Below are 22,513 nucleotides of genomic sequence, written 5' to 3' on the forward strand. Positions count from 1 at the left end.
TTCCCAAAACATTTCAGATTTCCCATTTGACAGCTCCAGCTTCTTGTCTGGATCTGTCATATAGGAGAATGGAAGTTGTATCTAATTGTATCTCCTTCTTCCTCCCAGAAGTTTCTCTCCCAGAGGGCAAAGGCACTGGAGAAATCCAGGGAGGATATGCTCTCTGGTAGCATGTTTTTTAGTTCAAAGCAGCATCAGCTTTACTGCTGCTCTGCAGTGAGAAGAGAGCTTGGATAGCACTGCAAAGGAAAATGCGATGTAGAACAAGCTGATTTAAAAATGGCTTGCAGTAAAAAGGGAAAATCAAATGAGGGAATCAGAGAAGGTCAAACACTCTTCACATCCCCAGGTTGATCAAACTCTGGTGTTTATTAGATTTGTTAACATGGTGTCCCTCGATCTCTCAGGGTCTGTGTCACAGTGTCCCTCAATCTGTAGTAATGCCCTATCAAAAGAATCTCCCCAATCCTCCCCATAAGAAACCCTCCACCAAACAAACCAAAACAGAAAACTGAGCAAAGAAAAGAAAGGTTCAGACTTGACTTTGCTACAGAATAGTGCTTTTCATGCTCCTTAAGTCAGCAGTTTCTTTAATAATTTTGTGTTTCTTTTTTCTTATTTCTTTTAATTTTCGTAAAACTTTGTGAATGAGATTTAAATCAAGAAAAAAAAAAAACATCCACATACACAAAATCCTTTCATGATTGGACTAACCCCTGCATTGAGCAATGTATGCATACCAAAAAATAATAGAGACATTTGTAATTTGAAGGGAAAAGTGATCACAAAGCACACACTCCTATACCTAGATTTGGTGCAGACAGGATAGCAATGAAGTCTCCCAGGAGTAGGAAGAAAGGCTGGGAAAAGAAATACAAATAGATACAGCAGGAAATCATATCTGTGGTTGCCTCCTGTAGGATGTGGATTGACCTAGTAAATGGAGATGTCTGCAAAGAAGCTATAAATATGCTTGTGTTAATATTATTAAAGCTTTCAGGCAGTTCAGTTTCATCCATATGGCTTTCCAGGGAGATGCCAAAGATGCAGCCCCTGGCCACAGCTTGTCTGAGCAGCACATGCCTACCTGCACTGTAATTGCTTAATAAGATGTAGGGGTTTTCCCTGGATAGATTGTGAAATATATGCAGATGCCTAAATAGGTGCTTGGTGAGATTTTTAGATCTTCCTAATTCAGTTGAAATCTTTATGAGCAAGACATTTGAAGGCTGTTGAAGATCAGAGAGAGAGCTCAGTGCCTTAAAAGTTGTGAAAAGTCGATTCCTTGCCCTCTTACCCCTCCTTCATGTCTGTAGGAAAATAAAATACTTTCAGATTTGTTACTCTCCAGTATTAGCTTAACAGCACTGGGCTTGCTGTAACATACCAATGTTGCTGGCTAAAGGAAGGAAAAAATGGAGAGGGAGAAAGAGAAGATAGGAAGTGACTGGCTGATTAATAAACTAACTAATGCAAATAATGGGAGTAAGAAAGCCACTTAAAAGCAGATGATTATCCCCTGCCAATCCCTAAGATCTAACCTCTAAGCTGCTGTTCAGATGATACCCCAAAGCAATTCCTGGCAGAGGTCTGTCCGTTCTTCCAGCAGAGAGAGCAGTGAGATGAAAGGGATGTGGTTTAACCAGAGCTGAGACTTTGCTATCTCACATCCTCTAGGGCATTCTGGCAGCTGCTTGTAGAGCACACTTTGGGATTTCTCCCTGAATTGGTCCCACCTGCTGGAAGGCTGATTTCCCTGCCCCTGCACACGTGGCCCCAGCCTGCCACAGAGACTTGTTGCCCTCCTCTTCTGAAGCTTAATCCTTGTATGGGTTTAAAGGGTAGGAGAAGAGGTGTTTTCCCATGAAACCAGCCATTGCAAGTTCCAGCTTTGTAAACCAGGAAGGTCCATAATGTTCCCTCCTCTTATGGAAGAGATGGGGCAGGACTCCAGAGCATGGAATCCCATGCGTGTGTATGCCCTCTGTTGCCAGGGACCTTTAATCTCTTAGGACAAAGATCTGCCCACACTCCCCCTTCTGTTCTATATCTTTTGGCACTTTGAAGCTTCAAGCCCTGCATTCCCTTAAACACCACTAGGTTCAGGAAAAAAGATGTGACAAATAGAGGTGTGGTGGCAATGCTACTGGAAGATTTTAAGGCAGTGTGAGAAATTGAAAGATGTTCCTTCTTTTTGAAAATAAAATGTTTATCTGTGCTCATACACATAATAATACTGAATAATACTGAAAATCTGTATTTATCTGTTTATTTTTCAGGTTATGGTTTTGTAGATTTTGACAGTCCTGCAGCAGCACAGAAAGCAGTAGCATCTCTCAAAGCAAATGGGGTGCAGGCGCAGATGGCAAAGGTAAGAAGAACTATGTCATTGCAGGTTTATTTCAGCTGTTGGGTTAAATTTCCAAAAGTTTGTTTTGCTCCTGTTTTTCTTAAGGTTTTGGATTGCTTATTCTGAAGATTCTTTCATCCTTTGGCTCCAGAGCCTTGTTCATTTATGGTTTGTCTGTGTTCTTGAGAGCTTCTCATGTAATGGGTTCTGCTCTGACTCTCTCTCTGCCCCTCTGTCTGGAGAGGGTTGTAAGACAGCATTGAAGTGGAAGAGCATTGGAAATGCCTTTTGCTAAGTACTGGGTGAAAGAGTTGCCTTTTCTTCACCTTGAAGTTATCTTCATTTGGTTCCTTTGCTTTGGAAAAGTTACTCTTTTCTGGCATGGCTAGTGGGCTTCTCTGAAGGAGTGATTGGCTGAGCATTAGGAAAATCTGGTTGATCCTCCTAGGTTTGGCTTCTCCCACTTGTTTTTTTTATTTATTTTGAGGACATGCATGAAAGTGTAGAAGGTTGCTGAAAGAATAGTTGCTAAAGGTTGTCTGGAGGTGGCTGGCATCTGTTCACAGAGGCTGCAGGAGCCATAGCAAGCACAGTGAGCTCAGTCACTCTGGTCTTGGAACTGTCCTTCGTCCCCAGGCAGAGGGGCTAATGGTGAGATAGAGGTTATAGTAATGACCCTCCAGCTGTTGCCTTTCTGGAGGTAGATTGATGTGTCTTTGGGCTCTAGACTGTGTTAGCCAGCAGAAATAGCTGTTGCTTTGTACTTTAAAAATGCCTTGCCTGAGAATCACAAAAAGCACTTAATGTTGCCTGATTTAGTCTGTGTAGACATGATGCTGTCCTAGAATCTAAAACAGTGAAAGCAAACAGGTAATTACAAAAAAAAGAGGGAAATCAACTAATAAACAACCATCAGATTTGAAGATTTCCACTTAAAGGAATATTGCTGGTTTAAACCTTTGTTTTTCAATGATGTCTTAGTAAAAACATAGTTCTGTTTTGGTTTGTGGTTTTTAAAATTATTATTTTATTTTACGGAGAAAAGTAATTGCTGGTAAATGAGGTTCTTTTGCCTTCTACTGAACTACACTCAGTGTGCCTGAAAGAAACTGGATGTCATCGATATATTTCTGTATAACAGCATGTGCAATGCAAGCTAGGCTGTTTTATTGGCCCTTAGTTTTTATTGACACGTGGTGATAAAACATATTTGCTTCAAATGAGTAAAAGATGGCAAGTTGAAGAATGTGAACTTCTGCTAAGGACTGTGCTATTTTATTTCTCAGATATACAGCATCTCCATGTTAAAATATAGGCAATTTGATGCATTAGTCTAGCTGTAGAAAAGAAACCAAAGACAGGAGATATGTTTTGTCCTAATGATTGATATCAAATAGCCATTTCTAGAAAGGAGTAAATTTATATAAATGTGTAAAAAATCTAAATCCATATAAAACTGTACAGTTTCAGATTTAAAATTATAGATTTAAAGATAGGATTGAAAGATAAATCTATGCTTGGGGTTGTCAAGATCCAGAACAATGAACAATTGCAGTACTTATATTCATGGAAATGCCAGAAAAGAGGGTGACTTAAAACATTGTGGTTTGGATTGTCCAATATTTAGGGACTAAAATCAAAGCCTGATGTTTTCAGAGAGGGAAGGGCTGCACCAGCCCTTGGTTGGTTTGTTTTCTGGGGAACTTGTTGCAGGAATATTTTGTCCTGTGAGATTTTGAGGCGGCTGGTGTGTACACATTTGTTTGCATAAGACTGACTGTATTTTTATTATTTAGCCATGGTGCCTGGAATCTCAGATAGATTCTTTTTAGTGTGTTTGATAGCTCAAGATAAATATACAACTGACTTTTCTTATCTCTATAAAAATCTAAGTATTTAGAAAAATGGGGTTTCAAAGGAAATTGAGATTACTCCACACAAAGTACCTCACATTGCTGAGAAGGCAGGAGCCTGGGAAAGCAAATCTATCTGGAGAAACATGTTAGTTCTTGCACATGTTGGAAGCCAAGTTGCATAACAGGACTAAAAGACAGCATTACCTGCCAGTGTCTGAATTAACAGTGAGGGCTCAGAAAGGGTTTGAGGAAAGGGGCAGAACAATAATTTAACCTGCATTTTTGAACGTTTATCCAGAACAGTTTTATTTCAATAACTACTTTAATTTGTGGTGAATGGTGGCTCTCAAATGAAATCAAAAGAGTTAAGTCTGAAGAAATTCCCTAAAGCTCTTGTGTGCCATGCTTTCATAGTATCAGTGTCCTCTATCTTTTATTCTGCATTACAGAGCAGTGAAACTGCCCCAGGTAGAGGCCAGAGAGGAGACAGACTGTAACCTGTGTTCAGCAAATATCAAAAATCTCAGTCCAGCTGTGGGTGCTTTTGAGTAAAGGTGCAAGAGGCATTGGCCAGGTTTTTCTATGTGCTGGCCTTCTTCAGCAGTGAGAGAAAGTATGCTGAAGTGTTGGTATTGTCTGTGATGTTTTCCTGGAGAGAACTCTTGCTCGGAAAGAGTGGTTCTTTCTCAGTTTTAACACAATATAATTTTTCTCATAGAAATCCAGGAATCTTCTTTGAAAAACAAAAAGCAGAACTGAGCCCCCGCCCATGTTGGCTAGCAGAAGTGTCTTGTGGATACTTGAGTAGAATATACTCATTTTATTGATGCTAGAATACAGCTGTCTCCCTCTTTTTTTATAGCATTTGGACACTATTTTGGCTGATTTTGTTTCAGAGTGCTGCCTCTGGAAGAAGGTTAAACTCTGGTGGATTGATGCTCCAAGTCCCATCAGTGTTGAAAAAATTGTTCTGTTGAGGCTAATACACCCCATAAACCCACAAAGGGAAAAAAACCCAACTGTTAAACGTGTCTGAAGTTCTCTTTTTGTTCTGGCTTGAAGCAGCAGGCGAGGATTTGGCTGAGGGAGAGGAACAGCAGGAGTGTGCCTGGTGGTGGCAGCTGAGGAGATGAGGTCTCATGTGGCCCTCTTGGTGGGACAGGGGGCCACAAAACCTCCCAGCCACAGGAGAGTTTGTGAGCCTCTTGCACTCACATGTTCTCACCTGGCTTCTTTAGCTTTTCCCTCTCAGAAGTGCATGAAACAGGCATTCTGACCACTGCTGCTGTCCTGTATTCATCTAAGTTTCATTTAATTTCATTTTCATTTCGTTTATTGAGAAGAATTAATGCAGTGGAGCTGCTGAGGGATGTTTTCCTACCTGGCCTGGCTTATTTTGCTGTGTGCTTCCTGCATGCCTTTGGACATGTAGATTCATTTGCTTGTTCAGGCTTGTAGAGTCCAGGTGGTTTTTTGGGTTTCTCTTCTTGCTAAAAGTAGCATGACTGATATGCCTCTGCATAATTTCACAGGAATTATTGATTTGGTTGTCTCTTTATGCTAGGGACTACAGACACATGACAGAAAAAACATTGCTTATGTGCATAATTTATATATCAGTTTGGGTTTTTTTTTCAAATGCTTCTTTCCTGCATTTCCTAGAAAAATTATTATAGAATATGGAAAATTAATAAGGAGAATCTTAGTAATATGGGAGTTGGCTCAGACAAGTAGGCAAGGAAGTCTAGTACACATGAAAAATGTATCAGTGTTCTAATAAAATCTGGAGCCACATCTATTCTTGGGATTTGCAGTAGTCCTTCACCCAGAATTACACATTCATGAGGACACTTCTTAATCTACTTTACATGTAAGTTTTAATGATGCCAAGGAGTCTAAATCACCTGAAAAATCAATAGAAATCTGCTGTCTAAATAAATTTGAGCATCTGAGCTTGTGTCAGCCTGCAGATGAACTGTGCAATCAGTTTATCCCTTCACAGACATTTGGGGTCCCCTCTACCAATTTTTATTTCCAGTTCTAATCTGCTGTAAGATTGCATAATGTGGAAGATGAGGCAAAGGTAGGTTCTAGTATTTAATAGCTTCTTTAATACCTAGTAGCCCATCAAGAATGTTGAAACAAATGCATTCACAAAGGAAGTGTTTTCAGTCGTGCTTTTATAAGGATTAAAAATGTATTTGATGTTGTGTATCTTCTCTGGGTTTTCCTTTTGTACATATAATGCATTTAGACATCCTAAGTCCTGCATGAAAAATGCAGATATTGAAGGAATATTTAATTAGTGCTGGCAGTTGTCTAAGTCCAAGGAATCATTTCTTGACTACTCTGCTGCAGTAATTGCCATCCAGAGAGTACACTGCAGGAACTGGTTCTGAAAAGGGGGCTGTGCCAGTAATCTCTGATGTGTTTTCCTCCACAAGGGAATTGGAGAAAGTGATTTTGCTTCTTGTGTGATATTTTTCTCATCTTTCCATCCTGCAGAAGCTTAAATACAGGGAGTAAATCACCATCTAGGTGAAAGATAAAAGGGAGCTGCTTTCCCACTGAACAGAGCCAAGCACAAGAGCTTCTAAAGAGGAATAGAGAGATGGTTGCTGTATAGTTAAATAGGCAGATTTTCTCCAAGGACCAAAGGAAAAGAAATCCCACAGAAAAATCTTATTTATTTTCCAGACTTTTGCATAGGTTTTAAGCATTGCTCTGGTATGAATCAGCTGACCAAATAAGTTTGTTCTGTCTGCTTATTTTTCAGCTTCATATTCTCTTCTTTATAAATTACTTCCCTTTTTTTTTCTCCTCTGTCAGATACCAGTACTCTAAAGGGCTGATCCTTAAAATTGAAAAACTCTGGAGAAAACCCTTCTTTCCAATATTTTTAACCTAGATTCTTAATGAAACATTTTGTTTGTTTTTTGCAGTTTAAAAATTCATGAAAATAATAAGAATGCTGTCCCTACAGAATATCAAATATGGCCTGCACATGACATGCTGGGTTCCTAACTCATGATTGAAATGTCTGCACATTTTAGCTAGCAAAACCTCAGGATGCTGGTTGGTTGGGTTTTGTGATAATATTTTTGGTTAACAGCCCTAATGACTTAGCTAAACTTCCTTTTGAAACCAAAGTGGGATTCTAGCAGTCTTAGAGCTCAATATTGGAATTGCCAAGCTTTGTTTTACTCCTGTGCTTTAATTATCAGATACCCCATCCCCAGCAACCCATGAAGTCTAATATTTACATTGATGATTTTTGAGCACTGTTTTCAATTGCTGCTAGAGCAGGAGCTGGTGGAAACCTCACCATGCTCAGCAGTGTAGGAGAAGCTGAGAACATGGCTGTGCTGGCCATGTACCTTCCACATCATTTCTGAATGAATTGCACAGCCAGGCACAGGCTGCTGCTGCTGGAACAGTTGTCAGAGACGTTTGGCACAACTCTTGTATGTGTGTGGAGCACTCCTCTCATCTTCCCAAAGTGTGCACCCTCTATCCCTGTGCTTTTGCTGACCTGAATACTGACCTCAATTGATAACAGTCCTGGGTTCAATGAAAATGAAGAGTTATAGCTGGCAAGAAACGAGAAGTAGTTCAGTTTAGATTTGGAAATTACATATGCAAGTGTCTCTGTCCTTTGATTTGTTTTAGTTAACCATACCTAAGGTGTCCTGCTGAAGCACTACTGAAAGTTCCAAGTTTCATGTGGTGCTACTTAACCAGTCACGTTGTCCTCATCCTCTCTTGCCTGCTTACCTTTGTTTTTCATAAAGTATCTTTTACTCTTGGAATGGGGAATCATTGTTTCCCAGATGGGGCTGGCCTTTAAGTGCAGGTTTTGTAAATATTGGATACTTTCCCATTTCTTAAAGAGTAATAATTGATAAAGCAAGATGCTAAATTATTTGTATTAGGTTTTATCTCAAAATTTTTGAGGAAGATATGCCTTTCAAAACCTAGATGGGTTTTTTGTGGTTTTTTTTTTGTTTCCCAGATGAAACACTGTCCAAATTCAGGATTCAAATCACAGAAATGCTAGCAAAGGGCTAACTTTAAGTTTCAGAAAATCTGCAGTAGCAGACACCAGTGTCCTGTGAGTGTCCTAGACAATCAAGTCTACAGCAATGCCAGTTTTTCACAGGCAATGATAGATTGGTGTAACAGCAAATACATGACATTAATGGAAGGACTTCCTAGTCTTGTTCTGTCTTGAAAATTTCATGCTTCTGTACATGACAACTGCATGGTATGTGAAATGATCTTAGGATCCTTTTCTTGCTTTTAGATGTGCATTCACAAGCCAATAGAGAATGCATTAGCTTGAGCCATTCTTGAAAGAACATGAGGTTATCCTGAGGGTACTAGAATCCAGCAGTCCTTTCACACTTGCATGTGTTGTTCCTAAAAACATAGAGATCAGCATGGAGAGTATGCACATTGACAGCATTTGAATCACACCTGCCAAATTTATAAACAAAAATTTCTTTGGGGGTTTTCAGAAGTGCTTAACTTGACATAATTCTACTCTCTGAAAGTGCATGGAACTTTACTGGTGGATAATTGAGAGGAATTAGGTTAGTACTATGTTCCTTTGTTCCCAAAAATTGTAGCTCAGCATCTTTGTTAACCACTAACTTAGCTTAGCAAAACCTTACAGCACATACAATCATGTTTATTCTCCAGCTATCACCTCAGCTAGACCTGGCCATGGTATTTTTCTTCCCTTTTCAAGTGCTGCTTTAGTTTCTAGATTTACTTTATTTTTTTACTTTTTTATATTTTTTGTGCTGTAACTTCATCTAACATTAAAACATTCCTCTGCCTTTGAAAATTAAAATACAAACAATCAGTAAATATATCCACCTCCATGCTATTAATGCCTTGCACCACAGAACAGATGCTGAAAGTGAAAAATGTAGCCAACTTTTGGGCTGAAGAATAGTGGAATTACTGGGTTCTTTTCGGGTTATGAACTTCAGCCAAACAAGAGTTGGCCTTTTTTCATAAATACACATTGTTCTTGACTTTCCTCTGACTTGGAACACATTTGAATTGGTAATAATACAGCTGAAATCCACAGAGCTTTGGCAATCTAAGCTGGGGAGAAGAATGGGGCTCCCTATCTTTAGCACTCACATAGCTATACATCTTGGAAGCTCTTACACACTCTTTGCAAACCCTTTATTTTTGCAGAACAGGAAATCTGAGTCCTGCAAATGAGTTAAACACTGGAGTCAGATTAATTCTTTTTTGCCTCCACACTCAGGAAACTCCAAACGCCCCACGGAGGAGTTATCCGACCACAACTATGCAGCTTGGGAATCTGCAGCTCAGACTGAGCAAAACTATGTTCTAAATTCAGTAAGCACAGCTTTACTCACCAGGAAAAACCCAGCACACTCTGAAATGATAAAAAAAATGTGGTTTTAGAAAATACTACTGTGGTAGAAAATGGACACAGTCTTTCTTTCAGTGACGTATCATTTAATTATGTTCTTCTGTAGATCAGCCTGAGGACAATGCTTTTGTAAGGTGAGAAGCAAAAATTCATTGTATCTAGCATGATGATTCATGTGACCACCAGCAGGAGGATATGTGCATGCTTTTTGGGGCACCACTTAGTCTGGACTGAGGCACAGTTTCAACAAAGCAATGCAATTTGTGTGAAAACCAGGCCACTATGAGATTATTTGGTTTGATTTGGAAAGCAGGTGTGCAAACTTCAGTGGCATTTCTTCTGAGTTGATGTGAGTGCCTGTATAACAGCTCATCAGCCCAGAAATACACAGATGCACACTCTACCAGTAAATACAAATCTACCAGTAAAATGCAAGGATATTCCCTGTGCACCTATGCATCCCCCTCTGAATATCTAAATGTTACTGTATTAGTGAATACTCTGTTTGTTATTTCTTTATTAATGACTGTCTCCCATCCAACTGACATGTCTGAGTGGTTTGGCTGTAATCTAAATAAATTTAGGTTGGGATGAGTTTTGTTCACAGATAAAGGATAATTTTTGTCACTATAAAAGGAACCTCTATTTTTCCTTTGTATAAAAATATGAAATTAGGCTGTGGTCATGCTACATGCAGCATACTGAGTCATAATGGCAGCTCAGTGAATTTTTTAGTCTTTTCCCTTTACATATTTGTGTTCAGAAAGGGAGATAACGATGACATAAACAGTTGTATTCTATTTGTAGTCATGATAAATTAGCTTTGATGTGATAAAAATAAATGCAAGATATATAAGAATGTAAAACTGGCCATATCAGACTAAAATAAAGTTCCTTCTGATATCAGATTCTCTTTCTGATAATGCACTGTAGCACGTGCCAACAGAGGAGTACAAGAACCAGACAAGTATCCGAGGATACTTCCCCAGAGCAGTCTCTTAGCCTCTAGCAATTTGCGATTTGGAATTTCTTCAGCTTGTATTGAATAGTCATTTGTAGAACTGTCTCCCCATCCCCAAATAAACAATTTATGCTGCCTGTTTTGCATTTAAAATTTTGGCAGCACAACATCCAGCCGTAAGAAATTCTTCAGTTTAACTTCATGTTTTTCAAAAATCATCTCCTTTGCTTGCTCTAGACCTGCAATGTTGATTTCATTGATTGCTTGCTAATTCCTGTATGAGAAGAGACAGCAAGCTCTTGTTCCCTATGAATCCTTTTCATGGCACTTACAATTTTATAAAATGCAATCATAACTTCCTTTAATCTCTGTTCTGTTTCCAGTTTTAAGAAAGATGTGCCAGGATGTGTGTGCGTCAGTAAGGATGTGGTTCTTAGAAGCAAGGAGCAGTTGCTAAGTAATGAACGTGAAGCATGCTAAAGTGGCTTTGTAATATGAGAGCAGAGCTGACAGGAAGCTTAGAGGGTCATTTTATATCAATATGCTGGACATGAGGCAAGTGTTGCTAATGCTGTGTAGTGCTGCAGCCTGGGAAATGAGAAAATGGACACATAGAAAGAAGGTGCATTTGGCTGGTATCAGGTAGTAAGTAAGGCAGTCCTCATTTTGCACAAGGATAAATGCAGATACTTGATTAAACCTAGGAAGATCAATTTTTTAAATAAGAACTCTCGGCTTTAGAAAAATGTACCCCAGAAATAATTGAAGTGTTAAAAAAAAAAGTAACAGGCCTATTCCTTAAAAGCATTAAGTACAGCCCCAAGTACAAGGACATGTGTTCAATGTGTCTAAAGGAAATATACCCAACTCCCCCCATCTGTGTATAAATAAGGCATTATAAATGCCTGCCTTAAAGTCTGGGATTGTTGGTCACAGCTTTCCTTAATTATCAAATTAGATCCTTAATAAGATCAAATTAGTATCTGTCATATTGATGGACAATACCTGAAACTGATGCCACCAATGAATCCATACCTGGCCAATTTTCTCAGCAGGCTTGAGGGCTTTATCTTTGCCAGGGGCTACTGAAGCACCCCTGTGCCTTTTGTCTTGCTCCCCTGCTTGGGCATGATGTGACTTGGGCTGCAGCACATGCCTTTGTATCCAAACCAAGGAAAGGACTGCAGCAGGTGTCATGCTGTGCAATCAGTCCTTATTTTGGAGAGACTTATATTCATATTCTGCTTTATCTAGAGCTCATGGAAGAAAATGACCCTTTTATTAGTCATAGTTCAAAATGGGGGACACATAGAAGAACCTGGGGCCCTAAATTGCCAGTTGCTCCACTGTGGAGCCAGATGGAGTCTTTCTGTGATTCCCAAAGGTTTGTACTGAATATGTCTGGGAGGTTTACACCTACCAAAGACACCCCTTGCACTGCATTAATGGAGGCGCAATGGTTATTTCCTCTGCTGCATCTCACAACTTTGCACTCTCAAAAACCACAGAGAACAATACAAACTTTGATGAAAGCAGCTGTAAAGGCATTTTTATAGTTGGAAGAATTGGACCTTCCCACGTGTGAACACACAGTTAGAATATGGATGTGGTTATTTGGTAGGAGTTATATTTTTTTCCTTTGTTAAAATGGATACATCTTTGTTTATCTGGGTGCCAGTAAGAACAAAGTGGGGTGTGTTTAATGATTATCATTCATCCTCTATCCTGATATTCTTACCATGATTCAAAGGAAAAGAGACAGTGAAAAAAAGATGCTAGTTTCTAGTCAAAAAACTTTGGAGTTGGGATAATTAAGACTTGGTGCTAGAAACTTGGCTTTGAATTCCTCAGAACAAGTGAACATACCTTTCTAGTAGTTGAGACTGAAGTCTGTGTCTCAGACATCACTTCTTCATGCAATTGAATCATTTTTGGTCTTTAAATTCAGTTGGTAGACAGGTAAAGAAAGAGAAGACAAGTTGAAGAAAGGCTTCCCCCATCTTCAAAGGTATCTTTGGCACTTCACTACCCCACTTAGTTGATGCTGTTCCAGTGCTGCATCACAGCTCTGTCTCTCTGTCTATGGACATATGGGATTTTACTCTGTGCATGCCTAGTTGATGATTTTTCAAGAAACTATATTTGTATCAATGTATGTCCACATTTACAGATGATAATTTAGAAATATTCTTGAGAAAATTTTATAATATAATGAGATTCTTATGAATAGCAAAAAGTATTACAGTGGTATTTTCATAATACATGCTGCTGGAGTATGGCTGTTTGCTAGTAATACCTCTAAGCCCTGAGAATAAAATAGTATGTGTTTTTTTTAGGAATGTGCTGTAGAAAAAGGAAGGAAATTGGAGGTAAATTAAATCTTGGTCATAATCAGCCAGTATTTTTCTATCTGTCAGCGAAAACTGGCAAAAAAATCCAAAACAACAACAAAATTTTAAACTCTGAGATGAGATTTAGTGATATACTTTCTGCTTTAACTGTGCCTATGGCTTGTGGTGGAGCTACACAGCCTCAGGGTTTCCCAGAAATTTTCATAACTTATTTGTCCATTTTGCATAAAAGGTTATGATCCCACCATTTATCTAAACATTTTTCTAGTCACCTATTCCAATTATACCTTGTTATAGAAAGCCAGGACTATCATTTATATGTCTGTGTTGCTTTATTATAGGGATGCAGCATAAAGCAGCATGTGGAGTCAGTGGAGTGAGGGTTTTCACAATGTCTTAGCTTCCAAAGAATCTTTTCCCTTGCTTAAAAACTGTTCATCAGAGAAAGGTCACCACTCCTGATAGCATGACCTGATTCACTTCAGCCTGTCTTCCTGCTGCATGGCACATTGCACATGGGAAAATCATGGGTTTGGTAAGGGAGCCAGAACTGATCCAAGGCAGGTTGAAGTCTGGCTGTAATGGGGTCACAGTGGTCTTGCTGCCTTGCTCTCTCTCCTGGGGCTGCTGAGCCTACAGTAATGGAAATGCTTCCCTTTCAGAATAAAATGTAATTAGCTGAAATACATAATGGCTCTCTTTTGCATGATCAATCTTCTGAGTCTGCTTGAACTCAGGCTTTCTATGTTAAAAAGAAGTGTTGGATGTGGACTCTGCTTTGTTTTGCTTTGCTTGAAGTTCAGATAAATATTTTCATTCTGCATGATTATATTGTTGCATGCTATTTACTTCTCTCCAGTATATAAGTAATTTCCAGATTGGCTTGCAAGGGCACCTTGAAGAGGCTCAACATTTTATGTCATGAGCAATTAGACTAGTTACAGGGCTACCTCTCTGCATTTCTGACTATTGTGCTGGTTCTCTTTGGTCCCAGGACATCTGGGAAGCTTGGTGCAGACTTATATAAAAGATATGGTCTGAAAAAGTAGCAACTGAGGCACTTTCCTCCTGGGAGCATCATCTAGTACTTTATCCTTTATACTGGGTTTTACTAAAGGTTTCTCCATGTCTTTGTTGGGAGGTCCTTTGAATGTGTAGTAGCTGACACCTGAAACACTTTTTACTGTGATGGAAACCTCTCTCAAAACAGCCCTCTCAAGTCACCAGGTCCACAGATCAGATTAGGCATTGAATAATAGCTGTAAATACTATTTATTGCCTGTTTTCTGGCATTTCTTTGATAAGCCATTGTGTTGGTCTTTAACTTAATATTTTAGAATTTTTTTAATAGTGATATTTGACTTCACGAATGATTTTCCCATCTGTAACGTCCCCCTTTGCTCCCATGTAAGCAGAGTCCTTTCACTGTAGTCTTTTCCATTCTAGTCAGTCCACACAGAGCACTGATGTGAATGATGCAGAATGATACCACATTTGCATCCTTCATTTTGCTATTGTAAATACAGCACATTCTTTAGGGTATACATACACACTTATCACAATCTTGTTGCAGTTTTGAATCTGAGCTGGGTGGATGTTGCAGTAGGCAGACAAAGTCTCTCTTCTAGGATATCCACAGTTCTTCTTGTGATATCCCACTGACTGATAGTGTTTTCTATACCTTTTCTATTTACAATCCATCTTTCTTAATCTGGTTGAGTGTAGATGTATGCTATTTTTCTGCAGTGCTGTAATATGTTTATTTTACTGCCTTTTAGTCAATTGATGAGCACTGTAGAGTTTGCATTAGAGATTCTTTTTTTTTTAGCAGGTGTATAAACTAGATTATTCTGCATGTTCTATTGTTAAATTTCATTTGCTCAATTAAATCTCTGAATGCCTTAACAAGTCTAAATTCAAATGCAGATGTTGCATTTTTTAAGAGCAAGTTTTAAAATTATGCCACAAGTGTTTGCAAACATTCACAGCTAAAGATCTGTTCTTTAGCTTGTTTTTAGTGAACACATGAACTGGTTGGCTCTTTAACACCATAAATATGACACCTCAGACATCTTGAATTGTGCTAAGAGAGACTTAGTGTCCCAGAGCTTAATTTCTAGCCATGTATAATTCCAAAAATACACTAAGATAGGAGATATAGAAAGTAAGTTATATTTATGTGTTTCTAAATTTTAAATGCTTTCTGAAATGCTGCATTTCACAAAGAAAAGGGGATGTGAGAAAGTAGCAATAGGGGATAGATGGGTTTCTAACATATTAAATCTTTAAATTTTTGCCCCATGGGTACATTTGCTTCAATGATGATAAAATCTCTCATTTTAAGAAATGAAGCTTAGGTTCCATGAAGTTGGCAGGTTTTAATTGCCTCCAAGATTACTTAAAAAAAAAAAACAAACAAAAAAACCACCACAAACTTTATTATCTATGCAGATACCTCACTGCTAAAAAGTTTAACATGAATATAGAATGATGAGAATAACAGGCCTCAGTTAGAGAGCTGTAAGAAGCAAATGAGTACTTTGCTAACTCTCATGTTTTTGGTTGGTTGTGTTGTGGTCTTTTTTTTTTTATTTTTTTGTTTTGGTCAGAATTACTGTTCAAATAAATACTATGCAGAGGATGACCTTGAGATGTGCAAAATGTTTGCTAAGAGAATGATCTACTCTGTTCAAATTGGTACTCTTGAAAGATGCACTCTTGAGATGTATGTCTCTAATATTAGTTTTAGACAACTTTGAAATCTTGCTGTCCCAATATAAATATCCAGATGACAAATACATGTACAAATATTTTTCAGGGAATTAAGTTCAGTTGTTTTAAGGCAGAGCTTGATTTTTGTGAGTAAGAGCTCAAACCTGGAACTTTGGATGACTCAGATGACCCTCAGCCTTGTTGTGCTGCCACTTCTAATCATGTTTGAAAACAAGATTGCTCAGAGTCACGTAGCAGTCTTTTGTGGTTCTGAAGTTAGTTGGTTTAAAATATAGACCTATGTTTTGGACACAAAGTTTACATGTATGTTCAGCTGGCAATTATGAGTGTTAAGTCTTTTGTTAGAAAGATTTGCTGGATTGTTTCAAGATTTTGGGTGCCTAGATAATATTCCACCTATGTAAAATACTTCTCTGTGTTGTCTCTACTTATTACTTTATCTTGCAGCAGAAATTGAATATACTGAAGGGTTTTGTTCAACAAAAGATCTCTGTTGATCTTTTAATTCCATTTGCACCTTTTCTTAGTTTATCTTCTAGAAAAAAAATAATTCAAGGTGTTATGTGTTTGGCAAAAAACCCTCAAATATTTGGTATTGTTGTTCTTCGTCATCAATAATGTAATTGCCCATCTTTAACATATTAGTAAGAACAAAAAATAACCAAAAACTTTTTTGTTTGAAAATAAGCAACAAACTTTGGTTTTCACCCTTAGTGCTGTGGTGCAAGATTTTTATTCTGGAAGAATTTTGGAATGGGGGTCAACTTTGCGTTTAAAACTTGAGTCTCAAATAGAGGAAAATATCCATATTAAATGATTCCACAAAACTCTTGTGTCACTCAGTGTGCCTGCTATGGATAGTTTGAAGCCTGAAGCCAAAGCTGAGATAACAGAATTTTTCCCAGAGATCAGTTTGGTCCATCAAGCTGAAACCAAAATCTAAGCATCTGGCCTTCTGGGCAACTCTCTTTATCAGCCACAGTCAGTGATGTGCACTTTGACCTGCTGAATCCATGAACCATCTCCTCCCTCACAAATCTGAAGAGCTGAAAGGAGATGCAACTGAGGCATGTTGGACCTAAATCATAGGTGAGGTTCCAGCAGTTTCTTCAAAAACCCCTTCCAAAAGAGGACCACAACTGATTTGTATAAGCAGTGCACATTAAGGGAAATATTTTAGCTGTTTTAAGACAGCTTAGAATTTTCAAAATCAGTCTCAACAAAGTAAAAAGCCACAATTAATGTGCTTGCCTAAAATTAGAAGTCAATAGCTTCTCACATTATGCAGAATGTAAGAAAGAAGCCCTTGTATGTGAGGCTTTCCATCCAGTGCCCTGTTGTACCAATACAGTTTGCTATGTCCCGTGCTTGTTAAGAAACTGTGGCATCAAAAGTGTTATTAACTTCTGCTGTTCACTCTATTTGTAAAGATTTTATTTCTAGATGCCAAATGACAGATTGGATCATGGTCCAACTGTGTAAAATTTGCAAGGTTCTGACACAGAAAGAAATTACATAATAGTAATACATTGCTGATTTATCCTTCCTTTACTGAAGGGTAAATGAACCTGAAATTGTTACATGTATTTTCAGAGGAAAATATTCATGTGGATGGATTTTGAAAAGTGGTTGATGTTTAATAGCCTGTTCTTGGATCAAAGTCCTGCAATATGCACAGGTTTGTGATGAGTAGGTCATGAACCTGGCTGAATACCATGAATTAGTAAATAAGTAATTTACTAAATATGTGGTTTCAGTTAAAGGTAATGCACTTATTTAACAAATGCGCGTTTTTTATTTATTGCCTTCTAATTCCATTCAATGCTCATTACTTGAGCACCAACACTCTATAGATGTTACAAATAAAAATCCAGTGCTTGAATAAGATACTTACACTAGAAGAAACCATCAGGATGCCTTGGGCAGAAGCTGATTTCAGGCATTATGTCTCGTTTGTGCTGGCGTGCATGTGCACGCCTGCCTGCCCCACGTGTGCAGTCAGGGAGAGAGCGATGAAAAGGTCAGATGCAGGCTATGGTATGATCTCTGCTCATCTTGCTGTGCTGATGAAGTTTTGTTGATTGAATGTAAATATGCCTTAACTCTTCCACAGCATGTGCATCAAAGAGAACATTATTAGAGCGAAGACAGGCATTTGTTGGTACAATGAAAGCAATACTGTCTGTGCAATGCTGTTTAGAGGTGGCAGTGGCATCCGGATATATTTGCATCTAAATGAGACGAGCGTTTCTTTTCATTTGGCTTTGATTTACCTTGATGGCTACAGGTCTTTATTCCTTCTGGGATTTGGGGAACCGTATTCCCATTATGCACTCATCTTCCCTTGGCATACTGTCTGCCACCTTCAGTCAGCGCCGCCAGATAAGTATATATAATAAAGATCTTTTACAACAGATCTGGTTACCATGCTGTCAGGCCAGTTACTGGAGTCTGGGACTCAGGAGGAGCAATGAGTGATGACTAGAGCATTTATTTGTACAGCTTGCTTTTTTTTTTTTCCCCCTTCTTTTTTTCCCCACTTATTTTTATGTTTAGTATTGACTATATCTCAACCTGCTTTAGCATTATTAATGTTTATGAGAATAATTGGATGATAACGCATAGTTCCAAATTTTTTGTTTTAAAATTCTTTTAAGATCATTGATTTTTCTTTTTTTTTTTTTTTTTTTCTCTGAAGAGCCTCAGTAGCTCATTAACCAGCATCCTAAGGGTTTGTGTCTGACTCCCTCATTCAGTGAGTCTGTAGATTGCTGCTGGATATGCCAAGATACTCTGTTTTTTCTATGTGTCACTTAGTGTGGGTTAGCTTAGCAAAAGCATTTCTTGGCCCAGCTCTTCTCTTGGTTGCACCAAGTTGCATTTTAAATCAAAGTCATAGTAAATTAATTTAAATCTTGGTATAGTGCTGGTGTGCCTTACAGGGTAGCCAGAGCTATGGCACTTAAGGATAATAATTTAGAAAAACACTTGGGAAGTAAAATTTGTAAATCAACTTACATGGGTGAGCCTCTTGTGTTGCACATTATAAACTTATGCTTTGAATTAATGCAAGTTTTCAAATCCTCCTTTGCATGATATAATCATTTCACCAAAGTTGTCTTTCTTGCATTCCGCAAAATCTAAAAAGATTTCAGAACTATTCTAGCATTGAAAAAGAGGAAACTATGATTTGTCGATCATTGTTGTTTGGATTGCAGCACTTTCCAAGGAGCACTGGACTCTTACCAAAGGCAGAGGAAGGTCCATCCCATGGCCCAAGGACTTTGTGATTTAAAAAGGCAAAGCCAATTACACAAAGTAGTGACAGAGTAGTGTGTGTGCTCTTCTAATGACAGAATTATCCCCTCATTAGCAAGACTTATCCTCAGTCTTCACTTTTTCTGTCCCTTTTCTCATTTCAGTGAGGGATTTCTGATTTCTTACCCATGTTTTGTATGTTTGTGTCTTTTGATGTTAAGTACCTTTCCCTTCAGTGGAGCATCTCCAATATTTCCTTTTTCATTCCCTCTCCAAGTCACTGGGGCAATCCTGTCCTTCTGACATACTTAATGGGATTTGTCAAGTCCTTGGTGTAACCATGTTTTATTTCCATGAGTAATGAGATACTGTGATAGGGCATCTTGTCCTGCCCTAAACGAGACATGCCAAGCCAAACATGAAATGGGATGCCAAACGTTATGTCCTATATGTTTGTCAAGTGTGTGATCTATTTTTTAGAAACCCAACTCAGTACACTGAAATATTTTACTACTTGTGAACTTTAGCTTCTGTTAATATGATTGAAGCAAGTGGAAATGGAAATTGTCAGGGCAATTTAACAAAGCGAGTCTGTAAAACTCATTACATCCCAGGTAGTAAAATCACTTTAGAAGGCACATTCTTCAAACTTGAGCTTTATTCAGTAAACTGCATTGGTGCCTGACCTTTTAAGAGCTTTCTCTTGCTTGGGAGGGGAGGAGGGGGAAAGGCCCTGTTGTTCAGAGCTACCTATCTTAAATTACAAACAGCAGCCAGACTTGACTCTGTGCTTTAGATCACACAGGATGACAAAGTGTGCAACTGCTCCAAACAGACAGTTAAATGGCCAGCTATTTAGATGAGTTTGATGTGTATTTCATGTAATTGTATACTCCATAAAGCAGTAAAAAACCAATGTTGTGTGCTGGCTGTATTTTAGCACAAAGTAAATCAAAGTACCAATCTCATATTTGTAATTCAGCCTAATCTTGTCAAGACCTGATGCTTCAAAGAAGCTTTAGATTGATACTAGGTAGTGGGTGTGAGAGGGTTAAAGATGCTTTGGAGAAAATAATTGCTGTTAGGTCCATGTCTAATTTGCATAGCAAGATAAATTAGCTCATGGAGAACTCTCTAAGACCATGGCTGGGTTTCTCCTGCACTGCAGTGTAAACATGCCCCTAAGTGTGCCTCTCTCTGCACTGTTTCCATGCATGTCACCAAATAGATGACTTCCTGCCAAAGTTATGAATGAGCTGTCAATCCACCCCAGATAACAAATTTAGGCTCTATTTTTTCTAAATATTTTTAATACTTTATTTTTCCAATCATACGCCACAAATTTTGATTAGTGGCATACATGAAAAGCAAATGTGTCATGGGCTGAGTCTCTACCAGTTCATTATTTTCATTTCCCAATATCTAAACAATTATGAGCTGTAGAGATTGCATTTTCTTGGAGCTATCCTTTGCCAGGCTCATGAGCACAAGTCAGGTTGCTCATTAGTGAGCCCACACAGAGTTTAGTCCAGTAACCTTTGAAGTAAATGGAAAGCCTCCCACATATTTATTGGGTGTCAGATAGACATTTGGTGCACATTGTGGCATTAAAAGATTTTGCCTAATTACATAATGAGTCTTTTGCCTTATCTATGTAGTTTGTGAAGTTATAGGAAATATGTTAGAGCTGATTGTGGAAAATTTTGAAAAGAGCAATTATCCTGTTTTGCAATTTTCATGTTTTTTCACATTTTGCATTTTGTGTTTGTTTTGGTTTTTTTTCCATTGAAGTTACGCATTTTTTCCCACTCCTGGATCTGCTACCATCTTATCTAGAGGCTTCCTGAACATCTTTCAAGATAGTTGGTAAAAAACATAAGTGAAAATAAAAGACGATTAAAGATGGATTGGGAGCGAGGAATTGAAACCTTAGGAAAGTTTTTGCAATAATAATTGGTATAACAGAAGAAAAATATGTTTCTTTCGATTTCTATGGGCAGAAGAATTTGCAAATGCATAATGGTACTGAGTCCTACATGCATGAAAATAGTCAGGTCCATAGGTGACAGATGAAAAGCTATGTAAATGCACTCCTGGTAAGAGTCTTCCTTGTGTATGTAATCCACAAAAAATTTGCCAGCATAAAGAAATGATGGGGGATGGTTATACATATAGGTAATGGAACTCTGCAATAGCTGTTTTTTTACCACAGAGAAGTACTGGCCTTTGTGTATAAATTGTTTTACTTTAAGGGGAACTTGATGCTAAGCCAGATGTAAAGCCTAGGATGATGTCTCTCTAAAAATTTGGCCTTTTCCCATTCAGAAAAATGTCCTTTGTTTTCCAACAGGTGAAATTTATTCCATTATTCTTATACATTGGTAGGATTTCTTCATCCCTGTTTAAATTCCCTTTTCCAGTGTGTGGCAATGCCTTGGATTGGAAGCATCAAAAAGGGAGCAATTATAGAAAAAACAATAATGTTTCAGGAGGTGTTAGAATGTGAATGATCCACCATCCCGAGGAACAGGAATGCAGATGAACCTTTGATTGTTAATATATTTGGCATAATTTATGGTTTTCTTTCATAAATGCTGTCCTTTGCAGAAAACAGAAATAGGGATAGTTGGGACCATGCTCTGTTTTACTAATCAATCTGCAAACTGTGTGCTGTAATGACACTGGCATGATACGTTTTTTAATGCCCAGTTGCTATTCTTGGCATTTAAAAAAACCTGCTGTAAATACAACACAGTGTGTTTACTATCCATAGCCAGGTAATCTATAGCTGTTGTTGAGGTAGGAAGCCGTTTTGAAGGTTTACATTTCTGAAAGGAAGGTTGACATTCGTTGAAGGCATTCAATTTGATGGTGAGGTTGCTTAAATACTCAGCTTGCCTTCATTTATTAGAGTTATTTCACCTAAAGCAGTGTTTTCCAAAAGTTGTTCTCTAGAGCAAACTACAAACTCCCTGTGGTTTTTGCAGATCCTGCTCTGGGGCTCACAGAAATAACAATGAATTGCCTTGCCTTAGTCAAACATTTTTAACCATCAGTATTTTTCTTTTATTTCTGAAATTTCAGATTTTAAAGCAAATTATTCATTTTTGAATATAACAGATAATGCAGCAATCACTCTCTCCCTGCATGCTCCTCTATTTTAAATGCAGGTCAAATGTTGATGAAAAAAATAAAAAAAAAGAAAGAAGAAATTATTGGCTTTTGCAAACAGCACTGTGATTGATTAATAAACCTAATTCTCTATTTATGTATCTTGTCACTCTTTTATTGGCTTTTGCAATGCTACAGTTACATTTCCATTGTTGGCCTTTTTTCTCCATTTGCATTATTTTACATCTGCTGCCTTTAGTGTCATCATCTTTTTAAGTGCTTTATTGTTGGTAGAAACTGAATTACATTACATTTACAGCTGCAGAGTCTTAGCAGGAAAAGCCTCCCTCTTTTTACCAAATACTGTGAGATACTGCAACCTGGCCTTAATTCAGAAAAATATTTTAAAATATGATTTAATTCCAGTATTGTAGTTGATCATGCTAGTTTTTGTTCAGATGAGCTTAACCATGTTTA

General features: G+C 38.1%; 1 protein-coding gene across 4 annotated transcripts in view; it reads left to right on the forward strand.

Moving 5' to 3' along the window:
• Positions 1-22,513, forward strand: part of RBMS3 (RNA binding motif single stranded interacting protein 3) — a gene marked incomplete at its 3' end in the record, with an annotated part of 438,647 nt that overhangs the window by 177,499 nt on the left and 238,635 nt on the right. For all 4 annotated transcript variants that reach the window (XM_079301446.1, XM_079301447.1, XM_079301448.1 and 1 more), the window contains exon 4: positions 2,280-2,371. In XM_079301446.1, the coding sequence (XP_079157572.1) occupies positions 2,280-2,371 (92 nt within the window). The remainder of the gene's footprint in view (positions 1-2,279; positions 2,372-22,513) is intronic.

The sequence above is a fragment of the Erithacus rubecula genome (genome assembly GCF_903797595.1).
Source record: "Erithacus rubecula genome assembly, chromosome: 3".
Taxonomy (NCBI): domain Eukaryota; kingdom Metazoa; phylum Chordata; class Aves; order Passeriformes; family Muscicapidae; genus Erithacus; species Erithacus rubecula.